This window comes from Alternaria conjuncta, assembly GCF_024043145.1.
Source record: "Alternaria conjuncta strain BMP 0040 chromosome Unknown scaffold_15, whole genome shotgun sequence".
NCBI classification, from domain to species: domain Eukaryota; kingdom Fungi; phylum Ascomycota; class Dothideomycetes; order Pleosporales; family Pleosporaceae; genus Alternaria; species Alternaria conjuncta.
This window is the reverse complement of record NW_026250104.1, coordinates 355,170-376,961: the sequence shown is the minus strand read 5'-3', so window position 1 is coordinate 376,961 and position 21,792 is coordinate 355,170. Positions and strand designations below refer to the sequence as shown.

At 52.5% G+C, this 21,792-nt stretch overlaps 7 protein-coding genes across 7 annotated transcripts; 3 read left to right on the top strand and 4 right to left on the bottom strand.

Moving 5' to 3' along the window:
- Positions 1-136: 136 nt before the first annotated feature.
- J4E85_009035 (uncharacterized protein) lies at positions 137-1,525 on the top strand (the record flags this gene model as incomplete). The annotated part of the gene is made up of 1 exon (XM_051473259.1): positions 137-1,525. One exon carries the CDS (start codon positions 137-139, stop codon positions 1,523-1,525), a length of 1,389 nt encoding a protein of 462 aa, XP_051322922.1.
- A 306-nt stretch (positions 1,526-1,831) lies between these two features.
- J4E85_009034 (uncharacterized protein) lies at positions 1,832-2,970 on the bottom strand (the record flags this gene model as incomplete). Its single annotated transcript, XM_051473258.1, has 3 exons — positions 1,832-2,418; positions 2,482-2,881; positions 2,938-2,970. The coding sequence occupies 3 exons, from the start codon at positions 2,968-2,970 to the stop codon at positions 1,832-1,834; spliced, it is 1,020 nt and encodes a 339-aa protein (XP_051322921.1).
- Positions 2,971-3,475: 505 nt separating this feature from the next.
- Positions 3,476-4,970, top strand: J4E85_009033 (uncharacterized protein; the record flags this gene model as incomplete). The annotated part of the gene is made up of 3 exons (XM_051473257.1): positions 3,476-3,922; positions 3,976-4,101; positions 4,149-4,970. 3 exons carry the CDS (start codon positions 3,476-3,478, stop codon positions 4,968-4,970), a joined length of 1,395 nt encoding a protein of 464 aa, XP_051322920.1.
- Positions 4,971-5,683: 713 nt separating this feature from the next.
- On the bottom strand, positions 5,684-9,539 carry RPB2 (DNA-directed RNA polymerase II subunit RPB2; the record flags this gene model as incomplete). The annotated part of the gene is made up of 2 exons (XM_051473256.1): positions 5,684-5,849; positions 5,920-9,539. 2 exons carry the CDS (start codon positions 9,537-9,539, stop codon positions 5,684-5,686), a joined length of 3,786 nt encoding a protein of 1,261 aa, XP_051322919.1.
- Positions 9,540-12,937: 3,398 nt separating this feature from the next.
- J4E85_009031 (uncharacterized protein) lies at positions 12,938-13,493 on the bottom strand (the record flags this gene model as incomplete). The annotated part of the gene is made up of 2 exons (XM_051473255.1): positions 12,938-13,194; positions 13,397-13,493. 2 exons carry the CDS (start codon positions 13,491-13,493, stop codon positions 12,938-12,940), a joined length of 354 nt encoding a protein of 117 aa, XP_051322918.1.
- A 218-nt stretch (positions 13,494-13,711) lies between these two features.
- On the bottom strand, positions 13,712-15,694 carry J4E85_009030 (uncharacterized protein; the record flags this gene model as incomplete). Its single annotated transcript, XM_051473254.1, is given in 2 exon segments — positions 13,712-13,794; positions 13,813-15,694. The coding sequence occupies 2 exon segments, from the start codon at positions 15,692-15,694 to the stop codon at positions 13,712-13,714; spliced, it is 1,965 nt and encodes a 654-aa protein (XP_051322917.1).
- Positions 15,695-19,260: 3,566 nt separating this feature from the next.
- J4E85_009029 (uncharacterized protein) lies at positions 19,261-20,586 on the top strand (the record flags this gene model as incomplete). The annotated part of the gene is made up of 1 exon (XM_051473253.1): positions 19,261-20,586. One exon carries the CDS (start codon positions 19,261-19,263, stop codon positions 20,584-20,586), a length of 1,326 nt encoding a protein of 441 aa, XP_051322916.1.
- Between the last annotated feature and the right edge of the window lie 1,206 nt (positions 20,587-21,792).

Genomic DNA, 21,792 nt, shown 5'->3' with positions numbered 1-21,792 from the left:
CCTACATGTAGGTAACCATGCACATCTACATCTGAGTCATCCACTTCACTACATAGAATTCATCCCGCTACCGTCATTGTTTTGCGACTTTCCCCAGTCCCGTTTATCGACCTGCAAAGACAATCAAACTACCACAATGGGGGACGATCGATGCGGGAACTGCTACGAATGCATACGCTACCAAGATCAACTGAACGCCACTCAAGAAGCCGCACACAAACCAACACCCAGCGACACAAAGTCCACTGATAGTACCCCAGCCGAGAATGTCGATCTACAATGCGCTCGCACGAAAACAAAGCGTGAACCACTAGCATGGTCTCTAGATCCATCAAAGGTCCAATCCCAGAACAACTGCCGCCTCTTCACATCACTTCCTCTGGAACTCAGAGAGATAATCTATACCTACGTTCTCACGGACACGACCTCCTACCCCATCGACTACCTTAGTCCCAAAGACCCCATACCAGTCGTCCACGTCAAATACCTCGGTCACGGTCAAAATGCTAGGAGTTTGGCTGGCGGGAGACCCTTACATCCCTCTGATATAACGGTATCACTCCTCTATACTTGTAAGGCGGTGTATCTGGAGACGTGGAACATGCCATTGAGAGTAAATGCATACCGCATGGGTGCATCTCGAAATCTTCGAAGCGCCAGAATGCCAGGATGGCAACTAGCACAGATGCGCGGACTGGACATCACAATCAAGCAGCGTGAGCTGGAAAACGAGAAGCTGGGGGATGTGTTGAAAGCGATGGGAGGCATTGCTAGACAGCAGGGCGCATACGTGGTGCCTCTGCACTGTTTCCGTGATGATGGATGGGAGAAGATAGAGGGGTGCTCACGCACTCTCGACGACAATGTTCTTGTACCGGCCACAGTCGACTTACCGAATACACAACCTCAACGACTAGACGATATTCTAAATCGTCTTCCCACCCCCGCGGAATCCATGCTACCATCATCCCGCGCCCTCCACATCACCCTCGCTCAACCTCTAACTCATCTCACACTACGTCTCACACGCACAGACTGGTCAACATGGAACGTAGCCGTAAACCTCCATCTCGACCCGTCGTTCGGGCGCTACGACCTCAACGAGGGCCGCCCCTCGGGCAAAGCCATGCGTCTGCGTGCTGAACAGCGCAAGGCTGGTCGGTATCCGCGGCTCAACCCGCAATCTTGGGGCACACATGTCGTTTCTGCGTTGCCTGATCTGAAGACGCTGGAGTTGGTGCTGGAGACGTTCGAGGCGAGGAAGGAGGAGTTGGAACGCGTTGTACAGTATGCGAAGATGTGGAGGTTTGGGTTTGGTGGTGATGGGGAAGAAGAGGGGAAGGGGAAAGAGTGGGCATTAGTTTGGGATGGGGATGTAGTGGAAAGGCGGTGGAAGAGGGATTTGGGAGAGACTGTGGTATCGAGGCGTGATCGTAGGTTTTTGCGGCCTGGACCTTCGTGCAATGATTGTAATGATTTTGAGGTGAGGACGCTGCGGTATGTTAGGACGAGAGTGGTGGAGTAGTCTATGCCGTAATTCAGGCTGTTCGACCGCGTGGACTATGATGGGCAAAAAGAAAGCCTTTTTAGCAAAAACATACAACAGCGGGGATTCGCTAGTGGTCACCCACCTAACTACTAATCCGCCGGTATCATGCTTGTATATGGCTGAGCGGACGGGAAGCCTAATTCTCATGATCCTATGGTCGTATGTGGAAGAACGGGCAGTTTGCCAAATCATAATGCCGCTTTGCTGTAGCTGTCCATGTACGCGATCGTAATTTCATGTCGGACTTTGCGCATAGCTTAACAAATGATTCTGCCAGGCACTTTACATCTTGCTTCCACCCTCTTGCGGTACCTTGACAACAACCTTACCCCAGCTATTGCGGCCACCCAACGCCTTTAGCGCCGCGGGTACACTGTCAAGACCGACGTACTCCACATCGGTAAAAGCAGTGCCCTTGTATTTCCCCTCCTTGACAAGCTGGAAGATACCGTCCCAGACCTTGTCCTGCATCTCCGGCTCGTTTATCGCATACGCACCCCAATGCAACCCAACAACACTAACGTTCTTGAGCAAGATGCGGTTCGTAGCCATCTTCTCGATATCGCCTGCCGCAAATCCGATGACCAGAAGTCTGCCGTTCCAGGCCGTGCATTTCATGGACTGAGCGATTAATCCGACAGGGTCGTATACGATATCCACGCCACGACCCTTGGGAGTGAGCTTCTTCACTTGCTCGGGCCAATCTTTGTCGCGGTAGGAGACGGCGTAGTCTGCGCCGAAGGCACGCGCGACGTCGAGTTTGTGTGATGTGCCAGCTGTGGCTACGACGGTCGCGCCGAAGGCTTTGGCGATTTGCACGGCAGCGAGACCGACGCCGCCGGCTGCTGCGTGGACGAGTACCCAGTCGCCTACAGAGCAGTGTTAGCTTCGTCATGGGAAGATGAGCAGGGTTCGGAGTTCCGATGGCTTACCCTTCTTGATCCCTGCTCTAGTTACCAGGCCGGCATAGCTCGTCGGCGCTGTAACAAATACACCAGCAGCATCTTCAAAACTCCATCCCTCGGGCACAGGCTTGAGTCTCTCTTCTGTGCAAACGATGTGTGTTGCGTAGCCGCCTTGGGAAGCACCAAAAACCTTGTCGCCCTCCTTGAACTTTGGTGTCTTGCCTCCTGCAAGCGATGTCGGCGCTTTGAGGACGACGCCGGAGAACTCTGAACCGGCTATCCAGGGGAATGCAGGTTGGTGTTGGTATTTGCCGCGGATTTGGAGGAGATCGAAGAAGTTGGTTGCTGAGGCGTGGATGGCGATTAGGTACTCGTTCGATTTTGGGGTCGGGGTTGGGAGGTCGAGGACCTTGAGATCCTCTGGGCCCTGATAGAGTTAGTGGTGAAGCTTGAGGCTGGTACATTGCTAGGTAGGATGCTTACCGAGACATATTCCTTGATCTGTATGCCTTTCATGTTGAGGTTTGACTGAGGTTACGCGAAGTATGTATGATAGCAAACAGCTTCAATTGTTGAATGAGAGAAAGGTTCAGTCGGGAGCTCGAAGATGACTTCGGGTAGATAGAACAGACGCGGACGCCATTGTAGCTTGCATGACGGCCGACAGCTACTCAACGCTCCAAGATACCTCGGCTGGCTTCCCCGGCCAACCTCCGCTCCTGCCCCCACCCGAAGGCTTGGCGCGCGTGTCTTAGTCAGCGGAAGCCGCGCGATATGCACGGGCACGCGCTAAGGAACGGCAGGGTACCAGGTGCGGGTCCAGTGACGTTCTACTGCCTTCCAATCCTATCCAAAGCTAAGGACGGCCTCTCGCACAGTCAAACATCTCTGCTGCTATACACCACTCACACTCGCCAAGGACACGCATCAGTTCGCAGTCAACAGTCATACCCAGACTGCTCTATTCCTCCAGTGCCTGTAGAGCTTCCTATCACTACCCCACGCTCGTAAATCAGCGACCATGGCCGACGACGCCGCCACAACCACCGAGGACACGCAGATCACCTTCAATGTCAAGGCTGCAAACGACCAGAAGCACGTTCTCACACTAGCCCAAACCACCACAGTTGCCGACCTCAAGGCCAAGCTCTCGACGTCGGAGTACGCAGATGTTCCCGCCGAACGCCAACGCCTGATATACTCCGGTCGCGTGCTGAAGGACCACGACACACTCGCTAGCGTCAAGATCAAGGATGGCCACACAGTCCATCTCGTCAAGGGTGCCGCCAGCAACGTACGAAACCAAGGCACGGCAGGCTCAGCAAGCGGGGGCAACACCCAGACGCCACAGGTGCCGACCAACATTGCTGCAGGAACAGGCAACAACCCTCTCGCTGGGCTCACAGGCGCGCGCTATGCCGGCTTTCACGGTCTACCAGGAATGGACACTTTCGGACCAGATGGTGGCGTAAGTCTAGATCAACCCGAGATTCAACATGGACATTTACTGACACAAAATAGATGGGCGGTCCTCCTACAAACCCAGAAGCGTTACTAGAGCAGATGGAGAACCCCATGTTTCTGTCGCAGATGAACGAGGCTATGAACAACCCAGCAGTAGTAGAAATGATGCTGCAGAGCCCCATGGTAAGCTTGTTCCTTCTTTATACTATGCATTGTCTAATCTAAGATAGATCCGCGACAACCCGATGCTTCAGCAAGTCCTCCGAAATCCCGAAATGCGCCGTATGATGTTCAGCCCAGAGATGATGCGCATGCAACTGCAGATGCAGCGGAATATGGGCCCCACAGGCCCGAGTTTCCCAGCCCCAGGAGCTACCGACAACACCACACAGCCAGGTCCGACTGCCACAGGAGAAGGCACAACCGCGACACCGAACCAGCCTAATACGACCGGACCGACAGATCCATTCTCCGCGTTCGGTACAGCCGGTGGTGCCGCAGGCGCTGGAGCAAACCCGTTCGCCAATCTGTTTGCTGGAGGCCAGAATCCTTTGGCTCCTCAGCAACAGGGTGGTGCGGCACAAAACACACAAGACGCCTCGGGCACCTTCCCCAACTTGTTTGGTGGAGCTGGCGCACAAGGCGGACAAGCGAACCCGTTCGCGGCGGCCGCCCAGAGGATGATGCAGGACCCAGAAGCCATGCGCAACATGATGCAGATGATGGGCGGTGCAGGAGGCGCAGGAGCAAACCCATTCGCAGCCTTTGGTGGACAAGACGCAGCAGGAGCTCCAGGAGGCGAAGCAGGCCAACAAGCTGGCGGCAACCCCTTCGCCGCACTCTTCGGCCCCGGCGGATTCGGCGGCGCAGGCGGCTTCGGTGCCCCACCAGCCCCAGCAGACAACCGGCCACCTGAGGAAATCTACGAGGTACAACTCAGGCAGCTCAACGAAATGGGCTTCTACGAGTTCGACCGCAACGTCGCCGCCCTACGGCGCAGCGGCGGCAACGTCCAAGGCGCAATCGAGCACCTTCTCGGCGGCGGAGCGTAGCGAGCTTTCCCCCGCATCTTCTTGCTCCCCGTGCCCCCAGAAGGACCATACTTGACGCAGGACGAATTATAGGAAATCGAACGTTATGAAGAAAGAGAAAGAGAGCGACAATTAGCTGGGGACGACGCTGGTGACGATATCGAGGGTGTCGAGGAGGCTTATGATAGTGACGAGGATTGGTCGTTTGAGTTTGAGGATGATGAGACGCTCGTTGCGTTTGATGGGCTCAAGAAGTGAGTGATATTGATGATGACGAGAGCGAGTGGTAATCATTTGGTAAGGCGTACACGGGAGCGTGTGGATAGATAGTACAGATACCAAGCAGTAGGCAACACAATAATGCCGATTCGTACAACATATTTCGCATGATTCTGGAGAGTAGCATCCTTGATTCCAGTCTACGTTAATTTACAAAACAAACTATTGCTACTTCGTCTTTAATCACATGCAGTTTTTGTCTTATTCGATTCGCCTCTGATTAAACCCCCGCATAGATGAGAAAAGCGCTCGCAACTTAAAAACGCCAGGCTAAAACCTTCCAACGGTAGCCTTGTATTTCCTCTCAATCATTCTGTCCAAACGCACACAAACATCAAGAAACGCCATAACCATGCAAGAAGAAACGACTACGAAAAGACCCGAAAGTATGAATACCCCCGACGAGATTTCCGCTCAGAAGACAGGCTAAGCCTATCCATAGCGTCCGACAACGACTAGTCACGGACGCTCAATCCAGAGCGATCGGTAAACATTCTCGTGGCAATGTTCATGGCGAGGAGTTCCTGGAAGAGCAGCTTGGCGGCGTAGGGGATGTGGATTTGGGAGATGCGGGTTTTGTTGTGGCAGGGGCGGCATTCGTAGAGGCCCTTTTTGAGTTGGCTGGATGTACAAGTTAGTAAGAGTGTTTAAGTAAGAGAGATGGGGAGATATGAGAGATGGGGAAACTTACGCAATAGGACTCATCAGACCACAGATGTCGCACACGTGTACGGTGTACGCGTCTGAGACGGTAAAGAGACGTTCCTTCAAGAAGGCGGCGGCGCCGTGTGCAATCATGCAATCGCGTTCCATCTCGCCGAAACGAAGGCCACCGTCCCTAGCACGACCCTCGACAGGCTGGCGAGTAAGAATTTGGAGGGGACCACGAGCACGAGCGTGGATCTTGTCGTCGACCATATGTCTGAGACGCTGGTAGTATGTTGGACCCAAGAAGATTTGCGTGCGCATCTTCTTGCCGGTGTGGCCGTTGTACATGATTTCGAAACCGCGCTTTTGGTAGCCGGCGTCCTCCAGCAAGCCGGAGACTTGGTCGACGGTGATGTCGGTGAAGGGTGTGGCGTCTCCTTCTTGTCCGGTGATGGCGCCGACTTTCGAGAGTAGACACTCGATCAAATGGGCAATTGTCATACGGGAGGGAATGGCGTGGGGGTTGATGATCAGATCGGGGGTGAGGCCTTCCTTGGAGAACGGCATGTCTTCTTGACGGTAAGTGATACCAATGGTTCCCTTTTGTCCGTGACGAGAAGCGAACTTGTCACCGATTTGCGGCACCTTGGTCGTTCGTGTACGGACCTTGACGAAGCGCAGTCCCTCAGTATTGGTAGTGAACAGTACCTGGTCAACGATACCGTTCTCGGTGCTACGCAGTGGTGTTGAGACATCGCGCTTGGTGTGGAGGGTAGTCTTCTGGCCGAGCTCCTGAGCGTCGGTGGCAATGGGCGCGGTCTTTCCGATGATGATATCGTCACCGGACACACGCACACCAGGCGCAACTACACCATCGTCATCGAGCTTGTCGTATGTTCCACCCTTCAGACGAAGTGTATCGGCACGCGTAGGCTTCTCGAACTGCTCCAGAACGTTGACACCGATACGCTTCTCCTGCTCCGTGTACGCACGGTAGAACAGACTCCTGAAGAGTCCACGATCGATACTGCTCTGGTTCATGATAACGGAATCTTCCTGATTGTAACCACCGTATGTGGCAATGGCGACGATGGCATTTTGACCGGCTGGAAGCTCACGGAACTTGAGGTACTCCATCGATCGGGTAGTAGCCAAAGGCTTCTGGGGGTAGTATAGGACGTTCATCATGGTTTCCATACGCAGCGCGAAGTTGGTGAGGGCCACACCCATGGCTTGCTTACCCATGGCAGATTGGTAGGTGTTACGGGGCGATTGGTTGTGATCAGGGAAGGGAATGATACTGGCACAGATACCCAGAATCATGGCCGGGTGAATCTCGCAATGAGTGTAGGCGTGGATGCGTGGGTCTGGTAGTGGCTTGAGACGTCGAAGACGATGCTCGCCTTCGGTAGAGCGCTCAGCCGCAGGTAGGCCCATCTTCATCTCTCGCCACTCTTCCAGATCCTCGGGAGAGAATGTTATCATGGCGGTCTCCTCTTCCTCGGCGTCGAGGTATTCCACAACACCATCCTGGATAAGACCTCTCCAGCCGTAAGTGGCTTGCTCAACCTCATCCTGACTCCACCCCTGTCGCGTGCTTGTCTCCATCTGTTCCTGCTTCAGCTTGTTACTGATTTCCTTGGTAAAGATTAGGTGGTTGCGGTTCGGTTTCCGAATGTCGTTCTCAACCACGAATAGCGGTCTCATGACACGGCCAGCATCTGTAAAGATCTTGAACTCTCGGTCACGAATGTCACGAATCAAACTCATCTCGTAGGATAGAGTTCCGTTTCGTCGCAGCTCCTGCACGACTGTGACAAGCTGTTGGGCGTTGGAGTGAACACCAACCCATACACCGTTGACGAAGACCTTGGTCGCATCTGGGTTCTGATTTTGGTCGTACTCTTCCAGAAGCTGCATGTTTCGCTGTGTCATGAAGTCAATGATAGGCGACGCGTCGCTACCGACACTGACGTAGCACATCAAAGACAAGTTCTTGACCAGACCACAAGCTTGTCCTTCAGGAGTCTCGGCAGGACAAACAAGACCCCAATGGGAGTTGTGAAGTTGTCGCGGCTTGGCTAGCTTGCCGTCACGACCGACTGGGGTGTTCGTTCGACGCAAATGCGACAATGTGGAGGCGTATGTGTATCGGTTCAACACCTGGGACACACCAGCCTTGGCGGAAGCGGCCTTCTTCTGGTCACCCCAGTTACCTGTTGCCAGGGAGTACTTCAGACCGTTTGTGATGATGCTGGCCTTGACAGCCATCTGAACGTTGAAGTCCTGGTTGTTCTCAACGCATCGCTGGAGGTACTTGTACACGTCCTTGGTGAGCTTCAGGAAGAGAATACGGAACAAGTTGGCAACCAGAGGTCCAGCGAGATCCAGACGCTTTTTACCGAAGTGATCACGATCGTCCTCGTCGCGGCGACCCAGCACACACTGCAAAAGGCGGTGGATCATGTAACCAAAGAAGTAGGCCTTGCGCGTGTCCTGACCTTCCTTTTGGGAAATATGCGGCAAGAATTCTCGCTGCATAATGTCCCTCGCGAACTTGAGACGCCTGTCCTTCGTGCCTGAATTGGCGCCACGCTTGGCAATGAAGTCCAGAGCAGTCTCTCGGTCCTGAACAACAGATCCCTCCTCGATACTGGGCTTCAACAGCTCCAGCATTTGTGTGTCGGTGCGGTCGTAAACGATGTGACTGAGAATCTCCTCATCGGAGACAATACCGAGCGCGCGGAAGACGATGGCCATGGGCACATCCGCCTTGATGTATGGGAGGGTAGCGTATGCGAAGGGACCGGGGATACGTTTTCCGGGACCTGCGAGTGAGTTCTCCGCCCACTTGATGTTGAACGATGAGATCAACCGGGTGCCCTTCTCGACCGCACTTCGAATCTCAGCGATCCATGGAATAGGACCCTGCTTCTTTCGGAAGACCTGTACAATGTTCGCGGCACTGCGCTCCTGAGCGATGAGGACTTTCTCACTTCCGTTGATGACGAAGTATCCACCCTGATCGTAAGGGCACTCGTTCAGAGCGAACAGGTCCGCGTCAGACTGCGCTCGCAAATGGCAGAGCTCTGACCGCAACATGACAGGAAGCTTTCCGATGAAGACTCGCGCCGCAGCGCCATCATCCATTGGCATGTCTTCACGCTCCCACCGGATCTGCGATGGTCCGCCTGTGTAGCCACCCTCCATCTCCTCGTCATCGCCCTCCTCTGGTTCGCGTCCCTCACGGGCGACCATTATTCGGTTCTCGATATCGGCCAACATGGCACCGGAGTAGGTGAGATTCCGTAAACGCGCTTCGTGAGGGTAAAGTTGCACCGTGGTGCCGTCGCCTTCTGTGTGTGTTGGCCGCGCCAGGTAGACGCGCCCGAATTTAATTTCATAGCGGCGCTTGATGATGGGGTTCTCCTCCTCATCGGGGTTGTAGGGCGTATTTTGCTCGAGAATGACGCTGCCGTTTTCTTTTACAATATCCTGGATTGTGTTGCGCGTGAATTCGTCGTAGGAGTCGAGCTGCTGCGAGACCAGACCCTTGGTGTCGAAGAAGGAGCTGATGACCGCCCAGCAGTCCTCGGGCAAGACGCGGTTCTCCTCATCCTCATACTCGTCCTCCATACCGTCGTAGTCGTACGGCTCGGCCATGATCGCGACTGGGTTGATTAGGCGCGGGGAGGTGAAGGGGGGTGGGTGAGTGCGGACGTGTAGTGTCCTGTCTGTTCGGTATGCGACGGCGGCGACCGCCTCTCAAAGGACGTTCGGTGCTAACGCTCCCCGTCTTAGCGTGGCCGCGCATCACGTGATGACCACTAGCGTCCAGACCCCATGCAGTCTACCCGTGTCTTCCAGTTCCTGCATCCATCCTATCCCGCGGCAACTTGCATCCCATTTCTAGATCCCGCCATTCGGGCCCAGATTACACTCGGCTCACCTTGGACAATACTATATTCGCACTATACTGAACTGTCTCGAAGTTGGAGGCCTTAAACGCCAGCACTAGATCCTCGTGTCTCCAATCACTGGCGGCCGGACGCTTTCCGGTGTCGACAATTGGCAAACAGGTCTACATACCGCCGACAAGCCACAGATGAGATCTAGCCCTGTGGTCGCGACAGCATTCATTTTTCAAACCTATTCGGGATGCATTGTTTTATGCCCTAATGCGAAATGTACTCCATATGTCGATCAGTACACTCTGGGCAGTGCGCCATGGCTCAAGAAGGCTGAAATGGCTGGCTGAACAAAGAGAAGGAATTACGCTGCACGGTCACCCGGCGATGTCAGGGTCGAGACCGGCATGATGGGCTCTAATGTCAGTTATATAAAGTAAGCTATGATTTCGCGGAAGGAAGCCTCCAGAATTCAGCACCCTCACATCCGCCGACTACCATTATGCATCTCGTTTCCAATTTATACGTCGGCGCTCTTCTGCTTGCAAGCGAGGTTGGTGCAGCTGCCACCACGAAGTCCTTCGTCACTTGCATTACCAAAAATGGCCCTAAGCCGGTCGCTACTGTGAAGACAGCATCCCGCATCTTGACTGTACCATTTTATGGCTTCAAATTCACCACGACGACGCCTACCCGAGTCATCACACCTCCACCAACTACTACAACAGTCACAGTCACAGCGACCAGTGTCACAACCGAAACTTCGACTCAAGAGACCGATACGTTTTCTGAGACAGTCACAACTACCGACACGATTATTACAACGTCCACAGATCTCTCCAGCACGACAAGCTCCACCATTGTTACAGTCACACTTTCTCCAGTAACTACTGTGGCGGCCCCTGCAGGTTTCCAGCCTGTCCAATCAACCTTCCCCAACCCTGCCAAGCGAAGATCCAACTACCCAACAGAAGATGTATCGAACGGATCCGTACTTGAAGAGCGAGCACAGGGAGAAACACGCCTCTTCTTCAAAGACGGAAAGGCACAGTGCTCACCTGTCGTTTATCCCACAGCGGTAACCTGTGCCGGTGTTGTAAAAGTAATTACCACGTCCACTATCACCCGAACCGCGAAGACAAAGACGGTAACGGCATCGAAGCCTACCTCTTCGGCCACTACCACAACCACCTCTATTACAACAACTACCTTAACACCCATCCGCGCATCAACGACCCTTTCTTTCATAACCGGCACAATCACCACACAAACCCAAGTCGAATCCACTACGACCACCTCAGTTGCTACTCAAACGATTGAAGTTGTACAGCCGAGTTCTACTTACTACGCTGCCTGTAGCCCTGATAATATCGCTAGCAAGGTTGAAGGCACTTTCATTGCCGGGATCGGCTTCAACTCCGGTACTCAAGGCCAGGGAGTGCAGTCCCTAAGTGCTACAACCCCGTATGAGTGCTGCGTCAACTGCATCAATGCGCCTGGATGTGCTGGGTCTATATACATTACAAGTACCGGTCAGTGCCTTTCGATAATTCAGCCACCTGGGATCTGTAGTCCCGATGCTATGGGGGGCCGACTCTCTTCACGAGGGCAATCGGAAACCTTCTCTGTGAGCAATGGGCTTTGTGGGAGATATTACAAATGAATAACTGCACTATTTCTTACAGCTTTGTTGTACTTGTACACAGATTTAATCTACAAAGAAAAGATTCTCCGCCTACCTGCGGCAACCACCAGCTCAGACCATAGTCTTAGGCTTAGTAGCCTAGAAACGAGCTGCGGCTATAGATTTTATTAAATTGCTACAAGACATCTCCAACCAGAACCACGAGACTCTAGTGATAGGTATTATATGTCATGACCTAGAAGTAGGCACAGTGAGCAAGCACTCTGGACGTCATATTGACATTCAAGCGAACGCTTTTTGATCATCTGTATTTACGAAGCATTCATTAGTTGTCTTTACCTCTGAACGACTACAAACTTCGTATCGAGCCCCCTTCGCTGCCTGCAAGCCTTGTGATACACTTAGTATTGCGTAACAAGGTGAAGACAGCCTGGTTGTCATTTAGAGTTACACTACAATATCACCCTTCGTACCTCAAAACGCTCTCGTGACTTTCCAAGATACAAGAATATAGCCCCGTTGCCAGTCTTATCCCGAATCATCTCAATACATCCCATGATACACAGCCATTCTATCCAACACCTCAATCTCCAGGTCCACCCCCGCCTTAGCGAAAGCCTCGCTCACCACCTCCGGTAGTATAAGCTTGCAACTCGGCCAGCTGCCACGCTCCTGCTTCCAACAATCACCTCCATCATGAGCGCAAAGGCTCTCGCTCATTCGAACTCGGCGCAAGCTGCGCAGTTGAAGCAAAGCTAGTATCCATCCAAACCACTTAATCCTCTCCAGTTCAGACAGCTCCTGGAATTGCCGCATCTTCGTCCCACCCGTGGCGAATATACCAGATGGGTATCTGAACCAGATTTCTAGTTCGCGTAACTTCGGTGGTAAGAGAGTCGTGATATCGCTCCTGAGCTCAAAGCCCGCGCGGTTGGGATTCGCTTTCAGGCTACCGCATGACATTTCCTCGAAAAACGCGAAAGCCGGCACATGCAGAACCTGCAAGGCGGTAAAATTGGTGAATCTAGTTGGGCTCCAAGGTCTCTGCGGTACTTCGTAGCATATGCCAGGCAGAATAGTGAGTTCTCGTAGCGTCTGTTGAGTCGCCCATAAATTAGCGATGCTGCCATCTAGGCCGAGTGTGGGCGCGCCGTCGAGGTACCATGTGAAGCGCAATTTCTCCAGTTGACTAGCAGTGCCAGCTTTCTTCACAGCAGCACGTCCATTGTGTATTGATGGATATGTACACCATTTGTAGTCGATGGAGGTGAGATTTCTGAAGTTGACTGTGTCAAACCATTGGATGGAGGGCGCGGTCCAATACCCGAGCGCTGCGTGCGTGATATTCTCTCGTACGACTAGTGTTTTGGCGGTGGGCAGACCGAAGAGCCAAGTTGACATGGCTAAGTGATGCTCGGGACAATCTATGCTGATAGGTGTGGTAGTATGATCTCTCAGCCTGTGTTTGACGTTAGCTCCTTGCCGACAATCACGTTTGGTCAGTAATCTTACATTTGAGCAATCTCGGATGATGCGTCCATTTGCTCAAACGTTGATCGCGCATCGTCCAAGATAAAGATAGTCAACTTTTGTAGATTCGCAAGTTTGGCGAGGATCTCCCGAATCGCGTCTCGTTCGAGGGATAGTTTGCCATATGGGTACGCGCCTTCGAGCTGGCAATCGATTTGTAACGTTTGTACTGAGTCGGCGAGGTGCGGGGCGGCTGTGAGCGCGCTCAAGAGCATCGAGCAGCGTCCATCATGAACTGGAGTATGTTGCACAGGTACTCGGATGTCGCGGTAGAGAAGTTGCTGGGCTGATGCTCTGAAGCTGCGGTGTGTCTATCAAGCTGTTAGCACGAATAATAAGATGTCTTAGAGCCACGTTAGCAAAGTATAGCAAGGGGGCTATATACTAGTAATAAGTTAGCAAGATATCTTAAGAGCTATTTGTGGCGGCTACTTTACCCTTGATTAGAGCAAGCCAGGCATCCTTGTTGGCGAGGTAGGCGAAGATCTTGTCCAATGTCTCGTTGGCGAAAGTTGTAATCTTCGATTGAGACATGATGTGTTATAGAAGGTCACAAAGTGTTCGACTCTACTGAAGTTCCGGGTGTTGATAATGCGAGCCTTTTAGATGTGGAAGCAGGTGGGGATTAGAGTGCGCGGTGGCCGAGTTAGACTGGTGGTGTCTATAGCGTGGATCCGGCAGTGATTGGCAATGTGAAGACCACCATTTTGCAGACCGTGCATAGAGTCCAAGAGCGTGAAACTCCTCCTCATTCAAGCGATCCACATGTCTCGACAATCTCCCTTGCTCTTCTCCCAAAGCTCACCCTTCATGATTCCATGAACATAAGCGTCACCTATGAACTCCCACGTACCTTCACCTTCCCGCAGTATGAGCGGGGTCATAACGCCACCAACTAGCACAACGTGATCTCCAAGCCGACATATACTCGGTACTAGAGCATGATAGGCCGTTTTAGAGTCTCCAAGAGCGACCATCCGCGCGCCCTTGCGGTTACCTATATGACCCGCCATAGACCTGAACTGCGCTTCAGGATTGACCCAGCCAAAGCGGCGAAACACACGCTCGACCAGAACTACCATTTTGTAGCAAATCAAGAAGCGATGGATGTTCAGTTTTTGAAACAGCCGCAAGAGTTTTTGGCGTTTCTCGAACGCTCCATAGGCGCTTCTCTTAACTTCTGGTGTATTCTGTGTCTCGCCGGCCATGAACGTCTCGTACATAGCTTCCGTCGCGTTCTCGCCTGTCGCAGAGTAGACTTGTTTGGCGTTCTGGGGTCGGAACAGGGCCTCCCATTCATAGATTTGTTGCATGTTGAACTGTAGTAGCTTGGCTTGTTCGAACAAAGACTGGCGAAGTGGGGCTTTCTGCATTGTCCAACGGCGTGGTGTGAGTTGTGTGACACTCGCTACCGCAACTCCAGAAAGAATCAGCGTCTTGGGCAAGTCTTTCAAATGCCTGGCTTGGCCTTGTGGTGAGTTGTACGCCTCGAGGTCGAAGCGAGCTTCGAATTTAGAGTCGTTTGAAGCATGGTAGTCCCGCGTTGTATTGGTATCGCCGGCGAGCATTTCGGTCCTGACTAGCGACATTGGTGTTGCTTCTGTCCAACGCCAGTCTGGTACCCAGGATGGGAGTGTGATCTGCTTGAAGTCGGGGTCGTTTTCTTCCTTGGAGGTGGTAGTGAGACGAGGCACATGCAGGATCGCTGCTTGCCTGTTTTGAAGCGTGCGCGCAGCCAGTTGAGTGTACAATATATCCGTCGTGAATTTCTTGTCGTAGTTTGGCTTGATTTCGAGCTTATCCAGTGCCTTCTTACAACTCATACCATAGAAAGCGTAAATCTTGTCTTTGGGATCCTTGGCAAGACATACTCGATGCCTTAGCAGCGTCCCAGGCCAATCGAGATCGACGCCACTTGTCCATTCCATCTCGCTGAGCTTCATGAGGATGACGTTACTTACCCTGGCTCCTTGGTAAAACTCCCACAGCCACAGCTGAGTCGTCATTAGATACAAATACGCAGCTTGTAGCGATTGCCAGGGTATCTTGGCGCTTCCACACATGAACCACACCTGGCTAGAAACAACGACTTCTTGCATGATCCAAGACCGCTCGAAGTAAGGCCGATCCAAGAGTCTCAGCAACGTCTCAAGTGCTGGATCGCCTACTTTGACTTTGACGCGCACATCTTCCTCTTTCTCTTCTTCCGGAGTCAGTTCAATGTGCTTCTGTTCCGCCAACTCTCGTCTGAAGGTCGTATGCAGCCCAGAAGCATATTTGAAAGCTGCTTCTATTCCCTCGTCTCCCAAACCCAGCCAGCTCACAGTAACAGAAGCCTTCATGTATATTTGTCGCATCTTTGGTACCTGCGCAGTCCTCTCAACTGTATCTTTCTGGTTCAAGCACACGCTGTCGACCCACAGGGTGCGTGCTTTCAGCCAACCCCATTGACGGATCTCGTATAGCAACGGGATCAAAGTTCTGGGTATATTTAGAGTATTGTCATTATCCAGATCACGAGGTGGGGCCGCGTTGGTAATATGAATGGTAGCTTCGTGTGGCTCAGGGCCCCAGCAGTAGGAGAGAGCATAGAACTTTGGGGCTTCCGACAACAATGTTGTGTACAGTCGACCGGTAATGGGGCCACTTGGAGGACCCCTGTGAACTTCCAGCAATCGTATGTATACATCCTCTGAGTTGTAGAGAGTCGGAAGTGGTTGATATTGATATGGCATGTTTGTGTGCCAAAAGAGACCGATGAATTTGGATAGACCCCGGAATTGCTGGACATTTCCGGCATTGAAGGTACATGCCTTCAGATATACCTAATTCGCGCGTCGAAGACCGGACGTGTTACATCTATTGCACTCCCTTGGGGGCGCCATCTTCAAGATAAGACCTGCCCAGACCTGCCCAAAAACGCCATATCTTCAGCTGGCTCGTTTGTGCACAAAATTGAGAGACGCGAGGCCAGATGAAGATGCGCATTTGCGGCTGAAGTCTGCAAGGCTAAACGGAGGCCATGTCATTCGCGCGTTCGGATCCTCGATCCGGCCATTGGAGCATACTAGTTCACCTGTATGTTCAGCTGGTGTGATGTTGTGTCGTGATTAGTCCGGCACGACATGATATTCTTCAAGAAAGCGGGCGTGTACCTCCCTGTCGAATGCAGGGTCTTCGCATAGCTAGTTATGTGGCTTTGCGCGGCGCGTAGGCGAAACGGTACGTGGCGGATGAGGTTTGCGTGTTGCTTGCGTGCTTGCTTACGAAGAAGCTCGTTTATTCCGTGCCAGGCCCTAGACCGCATTCAGCGTAGCGCTCGTGCTGGGGAAATCTTCCCGAGGTCGTCCAAAAGGAATCTCACGCACTCGAATGACCACGACGCCCATACCAAGAAATGCGTAACAAAATGCTTATCGCGAGCAGAACTCCAGTTTACAAGATCTGCTACCCCACAAGTGATGGGCGTGGTGTGGGCCCTGGCGCCCACCTGCTGTCTCCACCTGGAGCACCGATCCTTCACACCCTCACATGGCCCGACTGCTAGCGCCATCGTCCCACCCAAGAGTTCTTGTTCTCCCGTGGATCGAGGTTTATAAGGTTGCGCAGCATGTTACAACGCGGGCGCCTTGCCCTCCATAAAGTTTGTCGGCCCTTTCAGCTCTCGACCCCGCGTCACAAGAGCACGCCGATGAAACCTGGTTGGCCAACTTTAAGAGCTCTGCCCTTGGCTCAGGAATGGAGCACGCTGAGAGGAGCGACGCATCAAGGGTAGATAGGCCAAGCCCGCATTGGGTGTATCGAGCTGCAGAGCCAGTCTTGGGCTTCATCTGACGATGATGTAGCTACTTTTAAGGTTGGGTCTTCTTCTGTCTCTGCGAATCCGCCTTCCTCCGAGCTGCGCGCTCAAACGTGAACACTGCTTTCCTATCTACCCATCTCGTGGTCCTCGAGCCATACATTCCGTTACTCCGGGGTCACCACATGCGCGCAGTCGGTGATTGCGACACCCTTGGTATGCACGCAGCTTGAATCGGTCGACAAAGGAAATCCAATCCGCGGCATATTCGCAACACCTCGAAGCGCGCTCAAGATTTCGCTTTCTCTCTTCTCTCTGTGTTGGATATACCCTATCAGTCTTATTATTATGTCAAACAACACTGAAGAAGAGACGTCGCCGGCGAGTGTAAAGAGTGGTACGATCGTCATCGCGATCATCGTGCCCTCGGTCTTGATCATTTTACTTCTTACGCTGGTCATCATGTCAGTCTCCGCACTGGTGTCAGAGAACCTCATGCATGTCTAAGCTGACGATAGGAACCGCCGCAGGGGCTTCATTCTCCCACGATGCGTCCGCGATGAATCTACTCACAAAGAGAAGCGCTGGAAGACGCGGCAAGACGAGCTGGAGACGCACATCAAATCACAAAATTTCTATGATTGGCTCGAAAGTCAAAAGGAAAAGTCTTCCGACTTATCGCAAGCATCCGATCCTCTGTGGTAAGTATGCGAGACAAGTCCTATTCGACGGGTGGACTGGACTGACTGTAAAACAGCGCCATCTGTCTTGACGATTTCGCGGAAGATGCGCAGGTTCGGGGCCTCCGCTGCTCTCATGCTTTCCACTCGCATTGCCTCGACGAGTGGTTCACAAGGTACAATGAGTACTGTCCCTTGTGCCATCGACCGATAATACCCGGGTCTCGGGCAGCAAGAAGAAAAGTCCGCGAAGGGATGGATCCAACCATTCCGGTAGTCTTAATGGTATAACTGCTGCAATGGGCAATGAGACACACAGTTCAAGCTTCGTGAGGCTCTCGAATCTTCTGAAGATGATGCACATCACTACCAGATCTTGGCATAGGCTGCTTTGGCCAATCGAGAGCGACCACATCCGCGAACAGGCGGACCAGACCTCAGATCGAAGAGCCCGGAGCGATGCACAGCCAGGGCTTAGACGCAGCGGAGACGGGTTTAACAACGGGTTTCTAGTTGCTTCGCCTACACGGGAGCATCCGCGCCACAGCCGCGTACGGCTAACGGACGGTTCTCCAGTACCTGCCTTTTTAATTTTGAAAATGCCAGGGTCGGTCGAGCGGTCGGGCGGAGACTATGAAGAAGTGGGTCAATATCCTCAACTCAAGACACTATGCGTCTTAGGAAGAGCAATGGCCTTCCGCTCAAGCGTAATGATAGCACCACACCGACGAGAGGAAATAATTCGATGGTGATAATCTAGGGACATGGATAACTAAAGTCCCAGGATATAGGGGAGTAGAGCTTAGTCTACGGGTGACCTCTAGATGCCCGGCATTTCCTTGTCTTGGCGAAATAGTCCTCGCTATATCGATTCGAATAGATACACCAAACGAGTTTTGAACCTCTCGCGAAGACTATTTGTGTGCTTTCACTTCCCCTGCAAACAGAGAGGGCATACAGGCTTGGTCTTTATAGCATAGGCGCATGTTGAGATGCGGCTGCTATTAGTGGGGCAGCCGAGGCCGCTAACGGGAGTGTCGTTGGCTCCCGCTCTAACATGGCATCGTCTTCAACACACCTGCACTCTTTTCATCCCATGTCACCCTGTTAAGATCTTCCGGCACAAGAGCGACGGCATTCCGAAAATAATGCGAAAAAGATACTGCTGTGGCTAGGAGCTCGTAATGAGGCGCACGGCGTGCCATCGCTAGGATGGTTCCGGGCATGGAGCGGGGCGCAGGGGAATGTCACGCCACTCTCTGGTGGTCTGATCAACCTCTACCTTGGTAATCTAGAACAGCGCAGAACCTGGCACAGGACAACTTCCGCACAATTGCTGTACCGAAAGTCCCGTTGGAGCGACTGACATTTTCTAGGCTTTTGACTGCCCTTTACACCTGCCACTCTCGATACTGCATCTTCGTACCCCCTGACCAGTCGGTAGATCAAACCCCGTACGAGGAGTACCACGAAACGGTGTGGACTTCGCCTGGATTGACCTGCAACTACTGCCAAGCTGTTCCTTGGGTCTTACTCACCCGCCTTGAGCCATCGCCTGTTCCCGTGTAAAAACTAGAGAAACTTTTCTCAAACGCGTGGATACATCTTCCTCATCGATCCGTGTTGAGTGCCTGCGAGCATCTCTTCAACTTGACGGAGACAAAGGAAGTGCCCGCGCTTATAACCTCGACCCCAGCTCGACCCTGATCCTGCACCTCGCCCGCTAGTCTCACGTGTGGCTTGGCCAGGGTACCTTAGCGATTGTATCTCCTGATCAACGCGTGAGCTCTTCCGTGCAACAACCCACCCGCGGACTATCATCATGGCTCTCAATTGGGACGCATTCCTCAATACTGAGGGTTTCAACCTACCGAACGACCAATGGTCCGATCTTTTACCACCAACGTCTGCCCCTCCCACTTCCCAGATGCCTAAGTCGACCACCACCGACACGTCAGGCTCTTCACCTGAAGACGTCACCAATTTTGACTCCCTTCTCGGAGGAACATCAGGCGATCCCTACTTTGACGACTCGCTGTTCTTGCCTAACGACTACTTTCTGGGCGATCTCGACGTCCTCAAGCCCTTTGGCAACAACATCGGTGGAGGGAGATCGACCAATGAGTCGTCACCCGAGCCTTTACATGGGACTGGTAACGACTCTACATCTCAGACACCATCAGACGTAAACGGCCTAGACCAGTCAGCCAACATGCCGCCAGCTCAGAGGCAAGCACTCCAACGTGCCAACACCTTCCCCAACCCTGCCTATGAATCTTTGTTTCCCAACAACCTAGATTCCGGTTTCGTCGAAGACCTCACCTTCCCCGACGGCCCGAAAGGATCATCTACCACTACCAAGCCCGGGCTTGAGAGAACTCAAACATCAACAACAACAAACACTACATCGAAACGTACCAAGAACAAGCCAGACATACTCTCTGCCTGCTGGACATCCCCACTTTGCCCCAATCACGATGTAAATGGTTCACCGCCTAATCCATCGACGTGCGGCGGAGGATGTGCTCCCTTCTTGTTCGCAGACCAGGACGCTCTCCCAAGTATCAGCAACCTACTTAATGACCCACAAGAAGTCACTGCCGAAGACGGTATAGTGGAGATCCAACCACGCCCCAAGAAGCGATCCGAAAGCGACGCATCAGCAAACGGCTTCTCAACCCAACAGAGAGAAAGCAAAGACACAACCACATCCCCATCAGACGACCGACAACGAATGAAGAGCGAGACGACAGAAGACGCCTCCGCCAAAGAATCACCCCAAGCCAACGATGATGATAAGACAAAGCCACGCCGACGACTACCGCACAACCAAGTCGAACGAAAGTACCGAGAATCGCTCAACACACAACTAGATTCCCTCAAGCGTGTCGTGCCCTCCCTCCAAAACCAACGAGCGTGCGACGGCGCGGATATCGAGGACCTACCTACACCCTCGAAGCCTAGCAAAGCAGTTATCCTAGCATCGGCGACTGCGTACATCAAGCAAATGGAAAAGGACAAGAAGAGCCTGGCAGATGAGAACCAACTACTCCGGACGAGAGTAAAGGCTCTACAGTCGCTGGTTAAGTGTGACGACTGCAGCTTGATGCAGTATGTCATGGATTTGAAGATCAAGCAGGCTAGTTGAGGACATTCTGGTTTCTTTGTTTCCTTTCGCTCTTTGTTCACGCGATGCTGGCATCAATACAGCATCCACTCGGCGTTGGTAGGGTTTGGGATGAAAACATAAACCGTTCCATGTCAGCGGTCACAACTTCACAAGATGAGTTTTGTGCAATCGCACACAGAGAACTCTTTCGCTTTACGGCCGAACTTGTACTGGATACACATAGCACATCGCTGCTTTATAATGATAGGCGTTTTGGCTGTGGGAGTAAACTGGTATGCGCTGGGTAAAGGCGCTTGAATGAGCTTGGGTGATGCCATTATCGCGGCTGATGCCATGAGATAGTCTTCACTGTAGTTGAATACACGGCATCTAGACTTGACTCTTCCATTTAGCAGTCTTCAGCGTAACATGTGTGTACATTAAGCTTCCAGAATGTGTTGCGATATGTGTGCACATTATGTTATTATGGTTTTAACACCAGAGGTAAAATCAATAGATAAATACACAGCTAAACAAACCTAGGCCATGTAACAAGTTCGCGTCCCAAGCCCCGCAACATCCAAGAAATCTTCGTTTCCAAAATTTCAACGCGCCTTCACTCCGCAGCGACCTCCGTCACTTTAACCTCGACGCCTTTCCCCTTCACCTCGATTTCGCTCGGCGCAACATATCCATCCTCTTCTGTGCGTAAAATGCCAGCCTTCTACATCTCTTTTCAATACCAACAAGTGGAAGGGAAAGGACTTACGCATCCGACACTGCACATAGCCAATAGGATAAATCGGCCCGTCCCATCGATCCCAACCTTCTTCGTAAGAGGTTATGGCAGCTTTCTCGCGCTCGAAAGCGAGTTCTGCAGCGGTTGTTGCTGTGAGCTGGGGATTGGAGAGGACGTGGATGGTGGTCATGATCGTTGTTTTCGTTATCGTTCTAGTAACTGTGGAAGATAGGTGAGCAGCTGTAGATGTCGACGCTGATATTGATCTTATCGTTGTGATGTTATATATGGGGCCTTAAGCAGAACCGGCACATGTGCATTAAAACTCCTTCTCATCCATACCACCTCCCCATCTCGCTATAACACCAAACGTGGTGGTGAGACTTCAACTGCTGATACGGGCTTCGTGTGCATACACCCAACACGCGACATCGTATTCCATTCCCTACACGCATCAACTTGCCAACATCACCCCATTTCCCAATTCGGAGTACTTGCTCTTCGCT